Source organism: Pleurodeles waltl, chromosome 4_1 (genome assembly GCF_031143425.1).
Source record: "Pleurodeles waltl isolate 20211129_DDA chromosome 4_1, aPleWal1.hap1.20221129, whole genome shotgun sequence".
Taxonomy (NCBI): Eukaryota; Metazoa; Chordata; class Amphibia; order Caudata; family Salamandridae; genus Pleurodeles; species Pleurodeles waltl.
This window is the reverse complement of record NC_090442.1, coordinates 270,793,670-270,809,097: the sequence shown is the minus strand read 5'-3', so window position 1 is coordinate 270,809,097 and position 15,428 is coordinate 270,793,670. Positions and strand designations below refer to the sequence as shown.

The following is a 15,428-nucleotide window of genomic DNA, read 5'->3' as shown; positions in this document are numbered from 1 at the left end:
TCTTCAGGAAGAACCTCAAGACGTGGCTCTTCGGGTGAGGCACCTCCCCTTCCCCCCAGCACCTTAAGACCCTCGCGGGTGAGTAGACACTCTTTACAAAAACTGATTGATTGATTGAATGCACAAGGGGAGCTGTCAACTTGCACAGACCAGTCGTGGATTGGAGACAGGCTGTACGGCACAGATGACAGTAAGTGCAGAGAAATGCCCACTTTCTAAAAGTGGCATCGCTAAAATAGTAATATTAAACCCAACTTTACCAGTAAGCAGGATTTTCCATTACCATTCTCGCCATACTAAACATGGCAGGGCTACTTCTTTCAGATCACAATCTAGAACTTAAAAGTATATAAGGGCAGTTCTAATGCTGGCCTATGAGGGGAGGAGACCTCACAGTAGTGGAAGAATAATTTGTGAGTTTTTTTGCTACCAGGACATGTAAAACGCATAAGTACGCGCCCTACCTTTTACTTACATAGCACCCTGCCCTATGGTTACCTGGGGCCTACCTCAGGGGTGAGTTATATATAGAAAAAAGGTGCGTTTAAGGCTTGGCATTTAGTTTTAAATGCCAAGTTGAAGTGGCAGTGAAACACACAGGCATTTCAATGGCCGGCCTGAGACGTGGTTAAGGGGCTAGTTATGTGATTGACACAATCAGCGCTGCAGGCCTACTAGAAGCATTTAATTTACAGGCCCGGGGAACCTTTAGTGCACTTTACTAGGGACTTACAAGTAGATTAAATATGCTGATTGGGTAGGAGCCATTGTTAGCATGTTTAGGGGAGAGAGCACCTGCAGTTTAACACTGTTCAGCAGTGGTAAAGTGCACAGAGTCCTAAAACCAACAGAAACCGGGTCAGAAAAAAGTTAGGGAAGTAGGCAAAACGTTAGGAGATGACCACCCTAAGGCTGTCAGATCTAACAGTGCATCTGAAATTATTATTTACTTTTGTTCTCAACCTGCCACATGCTTCTTTTTCAGAGGTTTTTTACGGCTGGCTGGGCAGCACATCCACCTGCATGATGTAATTTTGCCATTTAAAAAAAAATATGCGTTGATTGTGCTTGGGCCAGAGGACTAATACTCTCTCACCTCATGCCATTTGCTATTTGGCCTATTGTTCAGGCTTCCAGCAAGAGTTTCATTGGAGTACATGAAGGGCTATCTGAAATGTATGCTCCATCATCACACTGTTTGTCACATTCAGTTGTTTATCTCCTACATGCATTCTACACTAAAAGCAATTCCCTTTTCACTGCTTTTGTAGTTTTAATGTGTTAAACAGCATTTGTGCCCGTAAACAGCATTTGTTACATGGCTTTGCTTACATATGTGGCACATTAAATGCAGACCTATTGGCTTTGCCTCTGTTTATTTACACTGACCTTATTGAGTCAGTGCTTAGTCTCATTTAATCTTGGACTCTTTAACATTAGGTGAAACTGCCCTAATTAATAGGGCATTCTTTATTCATATAGCTCCTATCAAACATCACTCACTATGAAAGCTGACTACTCCCTAGGCAAAGACGTGCCCTTGAAATAATACTATTATATCAAAACACTATTCTTCTGTTCTCTGCACTGGTCTGTGGGTAGCTTAACCAATTGGCTTAAACTTCTCTGTTGATCAACATTAATCTGAGGAGACCTCTTTTTAAAGCACGCCTTGACCCTGAAATTAATGAAAAAAATCATCTTATTGTTACCATTTCAACAAATGTATTCTGAGCCTAATATGTATCTCTCCTAAAAGGAAAAATAAAGCGATGCATGCTTGCAATTCCATCTGCCTTACTCATCTGAGTTTACCAAGGTTCACTTCAATCCATTCTTAGTAAATAATGTTGAAGCAGCACTAAAGGTTAGCTCTCTGAATTCGAGTATCATCACAATTGTTGAATCCTTATCACTAATACTTTAAAGAACCAACCAAAACCCTATTATGTTTGCACTGCAACCATAAAGAAGGAACATCATGAAAGAGTTTTTAAGCTGTTGTCGTGGAAAATAGCTTTTCTGTTTTTTTTATATCATTTCCATTGACCCAAAGGTACTCCTACTTCAGTAACATCTTCTGTAGAGTCATTTGATAATCTGTTTAGTTCTACACTAAAACCTAAAAACAATCCACCAGGACATGGTTGGCTGGCTTGCTACCATTCCCATTCAACGTGCTGTGAATACTAAATCTGACTAACACCTCCCCAGCTTGTGGCTACCTTTATGCAGTGTATCAGTATTTTTTGCACATTGTAGTCCCCTTTTCTGGAAAAGCGAGTCCTCCTCCTGGTACATCTGTGCCCCTTCTTATTTTGCAAACATCTAGCATTCTTCAGAGTGTTCTTTTTAACCACTCTCAAGAAAGCTAATTCTGTCCTTTTTCAAATCTTCTGTTTCAGTCAAAACTTACTAATTGAGTAGTGTGAGAACAACTGCAGAACTTTATCAAGATGAGCATCCTGGATCTTCATCAAGCTGCCCTGTGTGCTTAAAAAAATACAGAATAGGTCTTGGTGTTTGACATTCATGACCAGAGATTTGTGGCAGACGGAAGCATGCTCATACCACCTTATTATGTTAGACTTTCTTGAGACATTAAACATTGTCATCCACAAGTTCTTTTCAGCCACAAGCCTTTTGATCAAATGCTTTATTGGCTGTAGAGCTTTTCCTCTTCATCCTTTGGTCTGTTGTTGGGTCATTTGCTTTTTTTCTTCCATTCCCTACTGCATGGGGCAATGGGCCAGCCTACTCCAGCCATTGGCTAACTTCACTCTAAGTGACTACAGTCTCTTTTTTTCGCAAGAGCACAGCCACACAAACGTATTTCCCTTTAGTACCAGGGACTACTACATAAGCTGTGCTTTGTGAACCAATTTTTATTTTACTTTTAGTCAATCTTCAATATTTTTTATATTGGTAACGGCCCGGCATCTCTTCAAAAAGGAAGATTTAAAAAAACCATGACAAAACAAAGCAAGCACTGACAAGCCAAAATGCTAACAATGCCAGTGGCTGACCTGTTAGCTTTGCCTATGATTGTCCGTAGGCTGTCATTTGTTACACATAATTTAACCTGCATTTCCCTCCCTCCCTTTGGTATGTTTTTTGCTTAGTGTTTTTACCTCCTATACTAAAGAGAAGGATAGAGTGCGCGTTGCACATTTACAATTCAGGAAATTACGTTCAGTAACTGCTGATCTCTTTCTTTGTTGTCAAATGTGTAATCAGTAGATTTGCAAAGATGAAATTCTTATGAATCCAAATTCTGTAAAGTTATCACCTCTTGTGGCACTGCATCCAAAGTACTTTGGCCTTAATCGACTAATCAATTAATAACTTGCTTTCTCCTTTTTACCAAGATGGGATTGATGCTGTGGCCAAGTAAAGTGAAATTGGGGAACAAAACATCCAAACAAGCATCGAAGCTAGAAGGGCACATTGTTTTAGTTATTGTCCTAGTAAAACACCTCATTAATTATTATATTTTGCCAGATTCAATAAGCCTGCTTCTCTTTTCGTCACGTGGAATTGGCTGTTGTGTAATATTTGACCTTGCAAAAGAAGAAATTCTAAAAAAGTAATTTTGTCTCTTTGCTTTTGTGCCCATTATATGTAATGTCTTTCAACCTGGATGAAATGCTCTTTGTTGGATCAATATGTCTGTCATTTCATTCTTGCATGTTCTCTCTATCTAGGCATCACATCATTACCGGTTGCAGGAAAACTACTATACCGAAGGGCTAACTGCAGAAATCATTTGTTTTGTTTCTCATAGTGTTTTTACATCCTGTTTATTTTTCAACACTATGGTGGGTGGGCTGGGGCTGTTTGCTAGAAAGTTACTATTCAAACAGTGCTTCACCTCCACAATTGTCTTACATTTTGTTAAATTAATGTATCTTTCTGTGTTATGTAAAGGTGGTGGTTCAGCATGTGCATTTCGATGGCATTGGAAGGACAAAAGATGACTATATTATATATGAAATCGGAGAGGTTTTCAAGGCTAAAAACCTCATTGATGTAAGTATTGCTCCTTGTTTTATCATGTACATCTACCTACTATATTTTTACTGAATATCTGGTGTGGAGCCGGAGATACTACTGTATGCCAAATTGCTATGCTGAAATAATGCTGTTCGTCTGCTACGTATGCTGACGCAGTACTGCTCATGGAATACTTTGACTGATGTGCAACTGTATGTCTGCCAAGCATGTTTCAAAAGTTCTGAATGCTCGCTGAGATAATACTGTTGATTTAGCATGCATGCTAAGATGCACTGTAAGTCACATTTGCAAGCTGTACATTTGCTATAACGTTTGAGATATTGCGTAGGTCTGCTATACAGGTCTACTGTACTGTTTCTTAGACAAAGCTGGTACTGGTAGTACAGTAAGACATTTGTGTGCGCTGGGCCAGTACTTGTGAGTATGCTTGTATATGTATACATACATTATATATACACATACAGGGAGTGCAGAATTATTAGGCAAATTAGTATTTTGACCACATCATCCTCTTTATGCATGTTGTCTTACTCCAAGCTGTATAGCTCGAAAGCCTACTACCAATTAAGCATATTAGGTGATGTGCATCTCTGTAATGAGAAGGGGTGTGGTCTAATGACATCAACACCCTATATCAGGTGTGCATAATTATTAGGCAACTTCCTTTCCTTTGGCAAAATGGGTCAAAAGAAGGACTTGACAGGCTCAGAAAAGTAAAAAATAGTGAGATATCTTGCAGAGGGATGCAGCACTCTTAAAATTGCAAAGCTTCTGAAGCGTGATCATCGAACAATCAAGCGTTTCATTCAAAATAGTCAACAGGGTCGCAAGAAGCGTGTGGAAAAACCAAGGCGCAAAATAACTGCCCATGAACTGAGAAAAGTCAAGCGTGCAGCTGCCACGATGCCACTTGCCACCAGTTTGGCCATATTTCAGAGCTGCAACATCACTGGAGTGCCCAAAAGCACAAGGTGTGCAATACTCAGAGACATGGCCAAGGTAAGAAAGGCTGAAAGACGACCACCACTGAACAAGACACACAAGCTGAAACGTCAAGACTGGGCCAAGAAATATCTCAAGACTGATTTTTCTAAGGTTTTATGGACTGATGAAATGAGAGTGAGTCTTGATGGGCCAGATGGATGGGCCCGTGGCTGGATTGGTAAAGGGCAGAGAGCTCCAGTCCGACTCAGACGCCAGCAAGGTGGAGGTGGAGTACTGGTTTGGGCTGGTATCATCAAAGATGAGCTTGTGGGGCCTTTTCGGGTTGAGGATGGAGTCAAGCTCAACTCCCAGTCCTACTGCCAGTTCCTGGAAGACACCTTCTTCAAGCAGTGGTACAGGAAGACGTCTGCATCCTTCAAGAAAAACATGATTTTCATGCAGGACAATGCTCCATCACACGCGTCCAAGTACTCCACAGCGTGGCTGGCAAGAAAGGGTATAAAAGAAGGAAATCTAATGACATGGCCTCCTTGTTCACCTGATCTGAACCCCATTGAGAACCTGTGGTCCATCATCAAATGTGAGATTTACAAGGAGGGAAAACAGTACACCTCTCTGAACAGTGTCTGGGAGGCTGTGGTTGCTGCTGCACGCAATGTTGATGGTGAACAGATCAAAACACTGACAGAATCCATGGATGGCAGGCTTTTGAGTGTCCTTGCAAAGTAAGGTGGCTATATTGGTCACTGATTTGTTTTTGTTTTGTTTTTGAATGTCAGAAATGTATATTTGTGAATGTTGAGATGTTATATTGGTTTCACTGGTAATAATAAATAATTGAAATGGGTATATATTTGTTTTTTGTTAAGTTGCCTAATAATTATGCACAGTAATAGTCACCTGCACACACAGATATCCCCCTAACATAGCTAAAACTAAAAACAAACTAAAAACTACTTCCAAAAATATTCAGCTTTGATATTAATTAGTTTTTTGGGTTCATTGAGAACATGGTGGTTGTTCAATAATAAAATTAATCCTCAAAAATACAACTTGCCTAATAATTCTGCACTCCCTGTATATTAGCTGAACATGCCATACAAATTATATCTAACACCCAAAATGATATCATGTAACGTCATCAATAATGCCATGTATAAGGTCATGAGCAGTATATAATGCATGGGTTTTGGTTAGCACATCTTACCATGAATGCCAAATTTCAGCGTTCTTTATGTTTTGAATGGTAACCACAGCATCACTTTAATTGACACAAGCAGAAAACCATAAACATTTTTCTGCATATGTTACCCATTGCACTTCAAATGTTCACGTAGTCATGTATGTGAGTGCACATTTTTCAGTTATAAATGCATGCTGCACTTAGTATTAATTCCACATGTACAACATATAACATTTGTTTTCCTACAGTTTGGTAGAACATCATTTATCCTTATGTATTCATATGATTAATGTGTGATAGAATTGAGTGAGAGTACAACAGGATTAATCTGTTAATTTTTTCATTTTACTTCATACACCACAAGACATACCCTTTTCAAAATTATCAGAACGTGTATTAACGCCAGAGTACTAGTAGGCACTTAAGCTTTGTTCCTGGGAGATTGGTTTGTGTGAGGTGAGCTACAAACTTCCCTAGCAAATGCCATTGAATTCTCGGAGCCTGCAAAGTGTTAGCAGCTCACTCGGGAACAGGTGAGATGGAGAGTGACGTCCTGAAAGTGTGAAACAACAGGCTTGTTATTCAAGCTAAGGCATACAGGTTAGAGGTCACTTCAAGAAGCTCGGACAGCATGTTTTGGTGCTAAGACATCTTAACTAGAGAGATTGGTTAACGAAGACTGTTTACATCATTCAGTGTAATGAAAATCTGAAACACTGTAACAGTGTAGCATTTCTTTTTACTATGTTGCTTATTAATTGCTTTAATTGCCACTATATTGTTTGTTTTTATAGTTAAATCTGTGCATTTTACCTGTGCTTGATTGGGACGTTGATTTTAATATAGTCTGAAAATATATAATGTGGATTCTTGTGTGTGTCCATTCATGTAAAAGGAGTTTCCTTAACTCACTAACAAACAAATAATCCTTTAGTCCCACAGGATAGATTGTTGTACAGAATGCACCACCCTCATGTTTTGCACTGGTCGTTTGTGGGTTACTGTCCATCAGGCGCCTTATCTCAAGTTGTTAAGTTGGCTATGAGCCTCTGCTGAGCCAGGAAGTCTAAGGGGATAAACAACTGGGCCCTTTTTTGCACAAAAATGTGTAATAACTGTGTTTTATTTCCAGCAATATGAAGCTAAGGTATGAGGGAAGGGTACTTTCACTTACTTTTAACAGTGAATACACACACATCAAATGTGTGTGGATATATATATGCTGTGTGTTGAATTGTTTGTAGACCCACACTTAGTACTGTAGAATGTGTCTATGCTGAATTAGTGCTGTACAACTGATGTGGATGTTAAGCAACTATGGTATCTGCTGTTTTAATTCTGCATTAGTACTGGCGCAGTCCTCCCGTTTTTAATCTTTACATCTTTTCCCTAGCTTCTTTTATTCACCACTTTGGGATTGCCCTTATGTTGAATGATCATGGCCCCAAGATTGTCGCTGCTATTAATGATGACCTGTTTGCGTTCAAATCTAATTTCCATTTCTGTATGTGAAGTTGCAGCAAGGACGAAAGCTAAATCTCTATCTCTTAATGGAGACAAAATTGAGGTCTTGAGTCTAGATTCATCACTGTGTGTCTCTTCACAGTCTATTTCATCCTGCTTGTGCTAGTCCTTGGAACTGGACCACAGCCTCAAGCCTGAAAGGAATCTTGGCTTTATTTTTGTCTACACGTTATCTTTTTTTAGAACAAGTTAATAGTCCATTTCTCCTTTTTAAAACATTTGTTTAACTGTTTTTGGATGTTGTGGAAAAACATACCTTCCTTCCATTGATTTGAAGCAAGAAGGTGATTTAGACTAGTATCCTGTCTCGTTTTAACTCTGTAGTGCATTGCATCTAGGTCTTCCCACTTAACTTAGCAATTGCGTTTAAATGATTTGAAGTGCAGCTACCCTACTTTATTGTAGGGTCATCCAGTACTGTATGTCAAAAATTCAGCGTTGCTGCCACTTCAGTACAGTGTGTCCAATAGGCCTCCTCTTTATATTCTGGCCTAGTACTGCATATTCTGTATATGTGCTATGCATATATGTAGTCAGTACTGTATTTTGGGTATATCCATGCACAGAACTTGATCCTTAGCTCCTTTCCATTACCTAGTGTTAAATGAGACCCCAGGAAAAAAATGTCCAATAGAGAGCTACAGCCATACATTGTGAGGCCTGTAGTAGGATATAGGAAGTGTCTTTAGGCCGCAAACTGTGTAAAGAACTTGTGCTACTAGTTGAGTCCTAGCCTTATTTGAGACAGTGCTATGCACTCCCAGTCTAAGATATTTAATCAACAGACGTTTGCATGATAATTTAGAGGCGGTGTGGCAGCCTACAACAGAGAACTGAGTGAAGGAAGAAAAACATTTGTTTCATGACTCTGTAAACTAAACATCTCCAATGTACTTCCTGTCATGATAGAGCCGTTTACATAGAATTTGACCGGGTGAGTTTTTAGTTTTTGCTGTGGGTTAGGTGACTGGTTTAGGTATGGATGATCATTGCATGACTTGTAATTTGGATACCTTCTTTCAAGCTATAGTATGCTCTAGGCATAAAGGTATGTTTTGTTTGGAAGAGCACACTGAGTGCCTTTGATGTGGTGTTAGGTTTTGAGGCTTTTTGGGGATTTCCAGTGGATGTTGTTGCTGATGAGGCATTAATGTAACTTTGCCGTTAAAGTGATTTCAGAGTTGAGGTCTCTCAGACTTTTTTAGCTGCCAGTCTGTTCTAGTGTTGTGTCTCTACACATTATAATACATGGTGACCATCAGCCTTTTTGCATTATGCATGCATTGTTAATGTTTTTATACTTTCATAATATGATAGTATGCGTTTCGCTCATACATGTGCATATAAATGTGGTATACTGCTTTATTCAGGCCTATCTCTCCATATGCACAAGTATATAAGATTGTTTCCCATGAGATCTTCACTTGGTACAACAGGATCACAAGGATACTTCTGAAGTGCCTCCTAGAAGAAACACTCCAAATTGGACTCCAAGTTCTGTTCAACACAGAGAGGCATGTTTTCTTTTGCACTTGGGGACCTTTGGCTCCATGGAACGGTAATACAGCTAGCTTTCCATAGACCAGACAGTGTTAACCACCGTTGGCTACATGGTATGCAATTGTTGTATTCCACATCTCTCGGTGGCAGACCACTTCAGTTGTTAGTTTTTGGTAGGTAAAGACTCCGAAGGAAAGGGAAATCTAGAAAATACACTATTATCACTATTCGTAATCACTACTTTCTTCACATTCTCTGTTGCTAGTATAACTGTGACATTTACTAATATTATTTTGCATAGGTTCTTCACTAGCCTCCCTAGTTTAGAGCTCTTATTCTTTGCTCTTTCAAGGGAAAGAATCAGGAGAATCTATAAAATATACCTGTTGTCTCTGTTAGGTTTTATCGGTCCTTAATCTGAATCCTTCCCAAAGTTAATTTAGAAGATGTTCATCGGAACCCTGTCCATTCTCTCCTCTACAAATGGTAAGTTGGTATATCTGTTGTGCCTGAGAGACAAGGAAAATCTACTGGGTGTGACTAAAATTAGCTTGGCAATGCAACACTGGCTGTGCTGTTTGTTCTGTTTTGGAAAGATGGAAGGTGAGAAAATTAATGTATGTCAGGCTGAACTGCTACCTAGTGTGACCTTTTGGACACTGAAAGGAGAATATGAACACAAGGAAATTTAGAAGTAAGCAGATATTAAAAAAAACATGTTTCTGTTAATGTTGAAATCCTTAACCTAAAGATACATTTTAGCTGATGAAGAAACTGGCTTCGGGTGGTGGTTTTAATTTTACTTTAGTGTCAAAATTTCAATGCTTCACTTTAGATATCTCTCCTTCTTTGATACTTCCCAATCAAAGTGAAATTAATGGACTTCTAGTTTGATTTTCTTAGAGGAACGAAATGTAATTTCTTTTCAAATGTCCACTGCTTATACAGACATTTAAGGTTTTGTTTATTGATTTATAGAACTAAAAGCCTGATTGTCTAAGCACTTGTGTTCTCGAACCCTGTAATTCTAAAACCATTAGGTTTGGCAAAACAATTGTGTTATGTACAAAATTGGTTTTGTGAACCATTCCGAATTCCACTTTGGAGGGGCATACGATGGTCACCCATTCCAGTTGCACTATTAATAGTGTATATAATTGATGATTGGCAACCGCAATTGCAGTCACAATCCATGTTTGTGTATTATCTCTGTGCAACCAGCTTCTTTTGATTCCTCCTATGCGTGCCAGAAGAACCACAAGCTTAAGAAATAAAGAACATCATCACCAAACGTTTGACAAACAAAAACATAGTACAAACAGAGGAGGCACAGAAGGAGATGGGTTGCACAGGGACATGACTCAGATAGTGGTGTGTTTTTTTGCATGCTTTTCTTTGCATGTGTCACCACATTAAAGCCAGAGCTATTGGCTTTGTTCAAGCTTGTTATCTCTAGGGGCCCTACTTTGCCTAATATATCCTAGTTTCTATCTGTCTTTCACCTGAATCATTTTTTCTTATCCACTTTTGTTGGCCTTGTTGTGGTATGCTCTCTCCATTCCCACTTACAATCTGCAGTAACCAAGCCAAGTATATTCCTTCTCTTTAGAAATATTTATTTTATATCTATTTTACTTCATGTCGATGTTTTGGATGTTTCCTTCCTTTTCATCCGTGCATTTGTGGTATAACAAAAAAATATATAAAAGCTGTTAAACTGAAGAAGAGCAGATTGTTTCTTTGTCCTGTATGCATCTTGTCAAAACATGTGTGAGGACTCAGATGGACTCTGTAAGGTCCCATAGAGAACCTTCTTAATCACAGTCAGTACATTATGTTACTATGTGTTTGTCAAAAAATCATTCCCAGTCCTCACCCACAAGTATGCCCTACGAATTTGCACATAGTTTATACAGTTACAACTTCTTTACAGCTGGATGTGATCCCACAGGGCCCTATTAAGAGACTCCGAAGAGTGCAGAATGCTGCAGTGCGTCCCTTATTGAACATCTAAAATGTGCGTTGATGGGGTCTGCACTTAAGAAGCTGCACTGGCTTCCAGTGAGGCAGAGGTCTTCATTAGAGCCTTGTGTTATTGTTATAGCAGGGCTCGGAAAATGTCATATTTGACCAGATCGAGCTATTTTTAGGACTTACTCACCCCTTCTGGCAAGTTGACAAATAACAGCTGTTCTGATCAGTCAGAAAGTGGAGGGGCAATATAAGATGCCTTTAACTATTGGTCTTATGTCACATTTGCTCTGTGTTCACAAACCGAGGTCAAAAGTCAGTTTGTCTTACCATTCATTTACCTTCAGACTGCACAGTTCCAGGACTTTATAAGGTGAACTGCTGTTTAGAATGTAAAATAAAAGGATATATCTTTATCTTGTAATCCTGTTCAAAAGGGTTCTCCATAGTGCTGTAGCTCCCTAATATTGCATTAAAGTCCCCTGCCACCACAGCGCAAAAAGCCTTTCCAAACCCCTCCAGTCGGCACTTTAATTTCTGCAAAACAGAAAAGAGCACCTCAATTTGGCAACCAGAATCCCAAACAGCATTGTAGAAGTTGACCAGCACAACATTAAATTTGTTTGAGAAGACTACCCAGGTGATTAAAAAGCCCTGATGTTTACACGTAATTTGATAAGCTCTAGCTATTTTCGAGAATCGAATTAAGGTGACTAAATCACCTTTTGGGCGACCGCCTTGGGACCTTACGGCCGAGACTGTAAAACTTAGAAAACCATCCCATACAGCCATCCCATCTCACCAGATCTCTTACAGTAAGATGAAATCGTAATGTGCCAATTACTGTCCAAAAGCCTAGAGTCATACCCAGCTACATTCCAGGAAATAAGGCAACACTTCATATTTGAACCATCCTGCCCTTCAGTAGTCCAGGCATCAGGAGGAGAATTCATCACCTCCCCCATGTGACTCTATGCATAACGTCAGTCCACCCTCTCCAGCTCTCTTAAGGGAGTAAAAACATAACCCAGACTGTTTAGCTGTGGGGCACCCTGCCCAGGGCTAGGATTCCTAGTTAAGATATCATCTCTCAACTGGGTGTGATTATAGAAAACCTAAAGGGACAACGCCAATCTTACTCTTCAGCTAGAATTCCAAGCGATGTGACAAAAGGATCCTCTGGGACAGGCCTGGATATCTACAATTTACAATCACACAGTCCCCATTGTCAACCTTTGCCCGGGGCCCGACCCAGTCAATTCTTCGGACAAACAGGATATCCTCAAAGTCCTTACAAACAAAGTAACTATTTTTACTCAGCCAATGGCAGGTCTTATTCTTTAATTGGGGCATGGATTCACTTGTACCCGATACTAAGGGGGGAACATCAGTAAGCACCACCACATATGGTGCACAGGCTCGAGGAAGCTCTAAACAGACAAGGGCGGGACAATTCCCCTCATGTGAGTTTTGAATCTCACTCCTTTCTTGAGTCACACCCACAATATCCGTATGTCCACTGCCAAATATCCCCCCACCCTCCCTCCTACAATTTGTCTCTGGGGTTACTGTGGAAACTCCCACAGTGGTCTCTGAGCGAAGGCCGGCAGCCCTCGAGATGGGGTGACTAAGAGGTTTTTGCATTTCTCTCAACAGGGATTTAGATTTTTCTTTTTGCTGTGGCACCCTCTCGACCAAACTGCTTTGCCACATAAGATCTGAAAGGCCCTCTTTATCAGAAGTCCGCCTTGGCCTCTCTTTTCCACTCATCTGAGAGACTGCCATTTCAAGCACCCGCAGTTTTTCTATTTCCGGGGCCAAACAAAACTCGATCAAATCTTTAAATTTTGGCAATACATTTTCAAAGCAGAAACCAGGACATTGATCCATAGGACCCAAAGGGGTCAAGTTAGGCTTAGCAGGCTGGGGCAATTTAGTTTTCTTCCCAGGTCTGTTTGCAGACTTATTCTTTTTCGAAGGAGGGCTACTATTGCCCGGCGGAGAGACCATCAGAAGCCTCTTGCTCTTCCTTATTCCTCCTCCCAGATCCTTTGCCCCTGACCCCTCTGGTTCTACTAGCTCTAGAGTTTTGGGCAAATCCCGCTGGCTATCCCGAGACTGTCCTTCCTCACCCTCGATGGTCCCCAGAACCCCATCTTCAGTGGAAGTTTGTATAAGGGTGGGGATTAATTGGGAATGTTTGGATACTTTTGAGTTAAATAGGGGGGTGCGCCAAGGATGTGTCCTGGCTCCTACTCTTTTCCTTTTGTATACCGACGGATTGTTTGACTTTTTAGTGGAACATTGTAGGGATGCTCCCAAAATCAATGGCAAAAGTGTCCCTGCATTGATCTATGCGGATGATGCAGTGCTTATGGCCCGCACTATGAATGGCCTACGTGATGTAGTCAGAGCCTATGATTCCTTTAGGTCAGCACTTGATCTAGAGATTAATTGTAAAAAAAAAAAAAACATTTTATGGTCTTTGGGAAGCCTCTTAGTAGGGTGGGAGTGCTGAAGATCAAAGGACAAGTAATCAGCAAGGTTCAGGATTTCCCCTATTTGGGGGTTGTTTTTGACGATAAAGGTACCTGGAAACCCTGTATTTCTAGAACAGGGTTTTTTTTATTGCTACAGTTGGTGCCACGTTTGACTTTGCTGCAAGGGTGGGAAATAAACCTATCAAGCCCCTCCTTGAAGTCTACAGGTGTAAACGCCTGCTCCGTTCTTGCTATGGATCTCTATTTGGGCTAATGAATGTGCCTCCTTTAACAGAGAGATCCTGTGGTACTGTTTGGCCTGTGATCAGGTGAAGGATATTCCTTGGCTGATGTACATAAGAAAGGTAGCCTATTTGTTGGGGTGTCCGGATATGTTTGAGGCTCCTGAGGGTCTGATTAGTCGTGATAAACACTGGGCCAAGGCTAATTTATTGAAAATCCTGGGGCCAAAAGAGAGGAGGAGGCCCTAAGGAAAAAAATCGGTAAAGGAGTTTACTATGATAAAGTGGGGTTGGGCCCTGAGCCCTATCTCTTAGAGATAAGGAATATGAGGGAAAGGTGTCTCATTACGCTATTTCGTCTGGGGGTTGTGAGAAGTAACCTATGTTTTCCGCTAGGTCAGTACTATGAAAAATCTATTAGACTTTGCCACTGCGATGGTGTGTCTCTGCAGTCTTTGGTTCATTTTACCTTGTTCTGTGATTTTTATGCGCCTCTTAGGCGCCGTCTTTTACTCCCCCTGCTGAGGCCGAAGGGTTTTGTGCAATATCGCCCATCTTTTTTGTGGCTGCGCATGGCTTCTGATGTATTGGTGTGGCATGTGTTAGGGTCCTTTTTGAAGGGTGCTATTACCTGGCGGAATAAGTTGGAGTATTTTTAAAAGTTCTTAAAATGTTTTAACTTGATTGTTTTACTATCTTTTTTTAATGATTTCTATGGTATTTAAATACTGGTGGATTGTCACCAGGTTTTATGTATTGTATTGTATATTTATCTTTATGGTTGATTATCTTCATACCGAATAAAGCGTTTTGATGATGATTCACTGACAGGTTGAATCCAAGGCTTTCAATAGTTTAAATGGTTTGCTACTCTATTGTTCCTGTTTATTAAATAATATTTATGCTTTATATATATATATTTTTTTTTAAAGTCACATAGCGGGTATGCAAGTGGATATATACACAGATAACCTAAGATGAGACAAATGGCCAACTCCCTTTGTAACACCCTATTGAGCTAATTCCTGAGCGGTGATTAAAAAATACTAGTTATTATCCAAGCAAGAGCCATACCTAGTATCCAACGGTCACAAAGTCTTTAAAAATAGGATATCATTAGCCAGAAAGTCAAATGTGGCAGACCGATATTGCTGCACAGACACTGCCATAGTCCACGATCATATGAAGATTGTTGATAACTGGGGCCACAACTGCTTCTGTTTGCATGCCTGGTCTCAAACCAGCTTTTTTTGCATGTGTATTATTAGATTCAACAAAGTCTTGTAAGTGGGGCAAAACAGTTTTTCTTCAACAGTTTGGACAAATAAAGGAGGAGAGAAATCTGCTCTGTGTGCTCAGTTATGGTTCTTTCAGCAGAGTGAAGCAAACAGCTGATTTCCTCTCACTAGGCACCTAACACATCAGTAAGGTGTGATAGTGCCTTCACTGCTGAAATATGCTTCACTGGGAAACTGTAGATTTTGATTAATGAGACTTGAACTTATGGCAAGAGACAATTGGGAAATGCAACAGTCATATTAATGATAGCTCTGTTTCAGTGGAGTTATT

General features: G+C 40.2%; 1 protein-coding gene across 1 annotated transcript in view; it reads left to right on the top strand.

Moving 5' to 3' along the window:
• SAMM50 (SAMM50 sorting and assembly machinery component) overlaps positions 1 to 15,428 on the top strand; it is a 175,022-nt gene that overhangs the window by 23,428 nt on the left and 136,166 nt on the right. Inside the window, exon 3 of the mRNA XM_069228288.1 lies at positions 3,928 to 4,029. Within this exon, the coding sequence (XP_069084389.1) occupies positions 3,928 to 4,029 (102 nt within the window). The remainder of the gene's footprint in view (positions 1 to 3,927; positions 4,030 to 15,428) is intronic.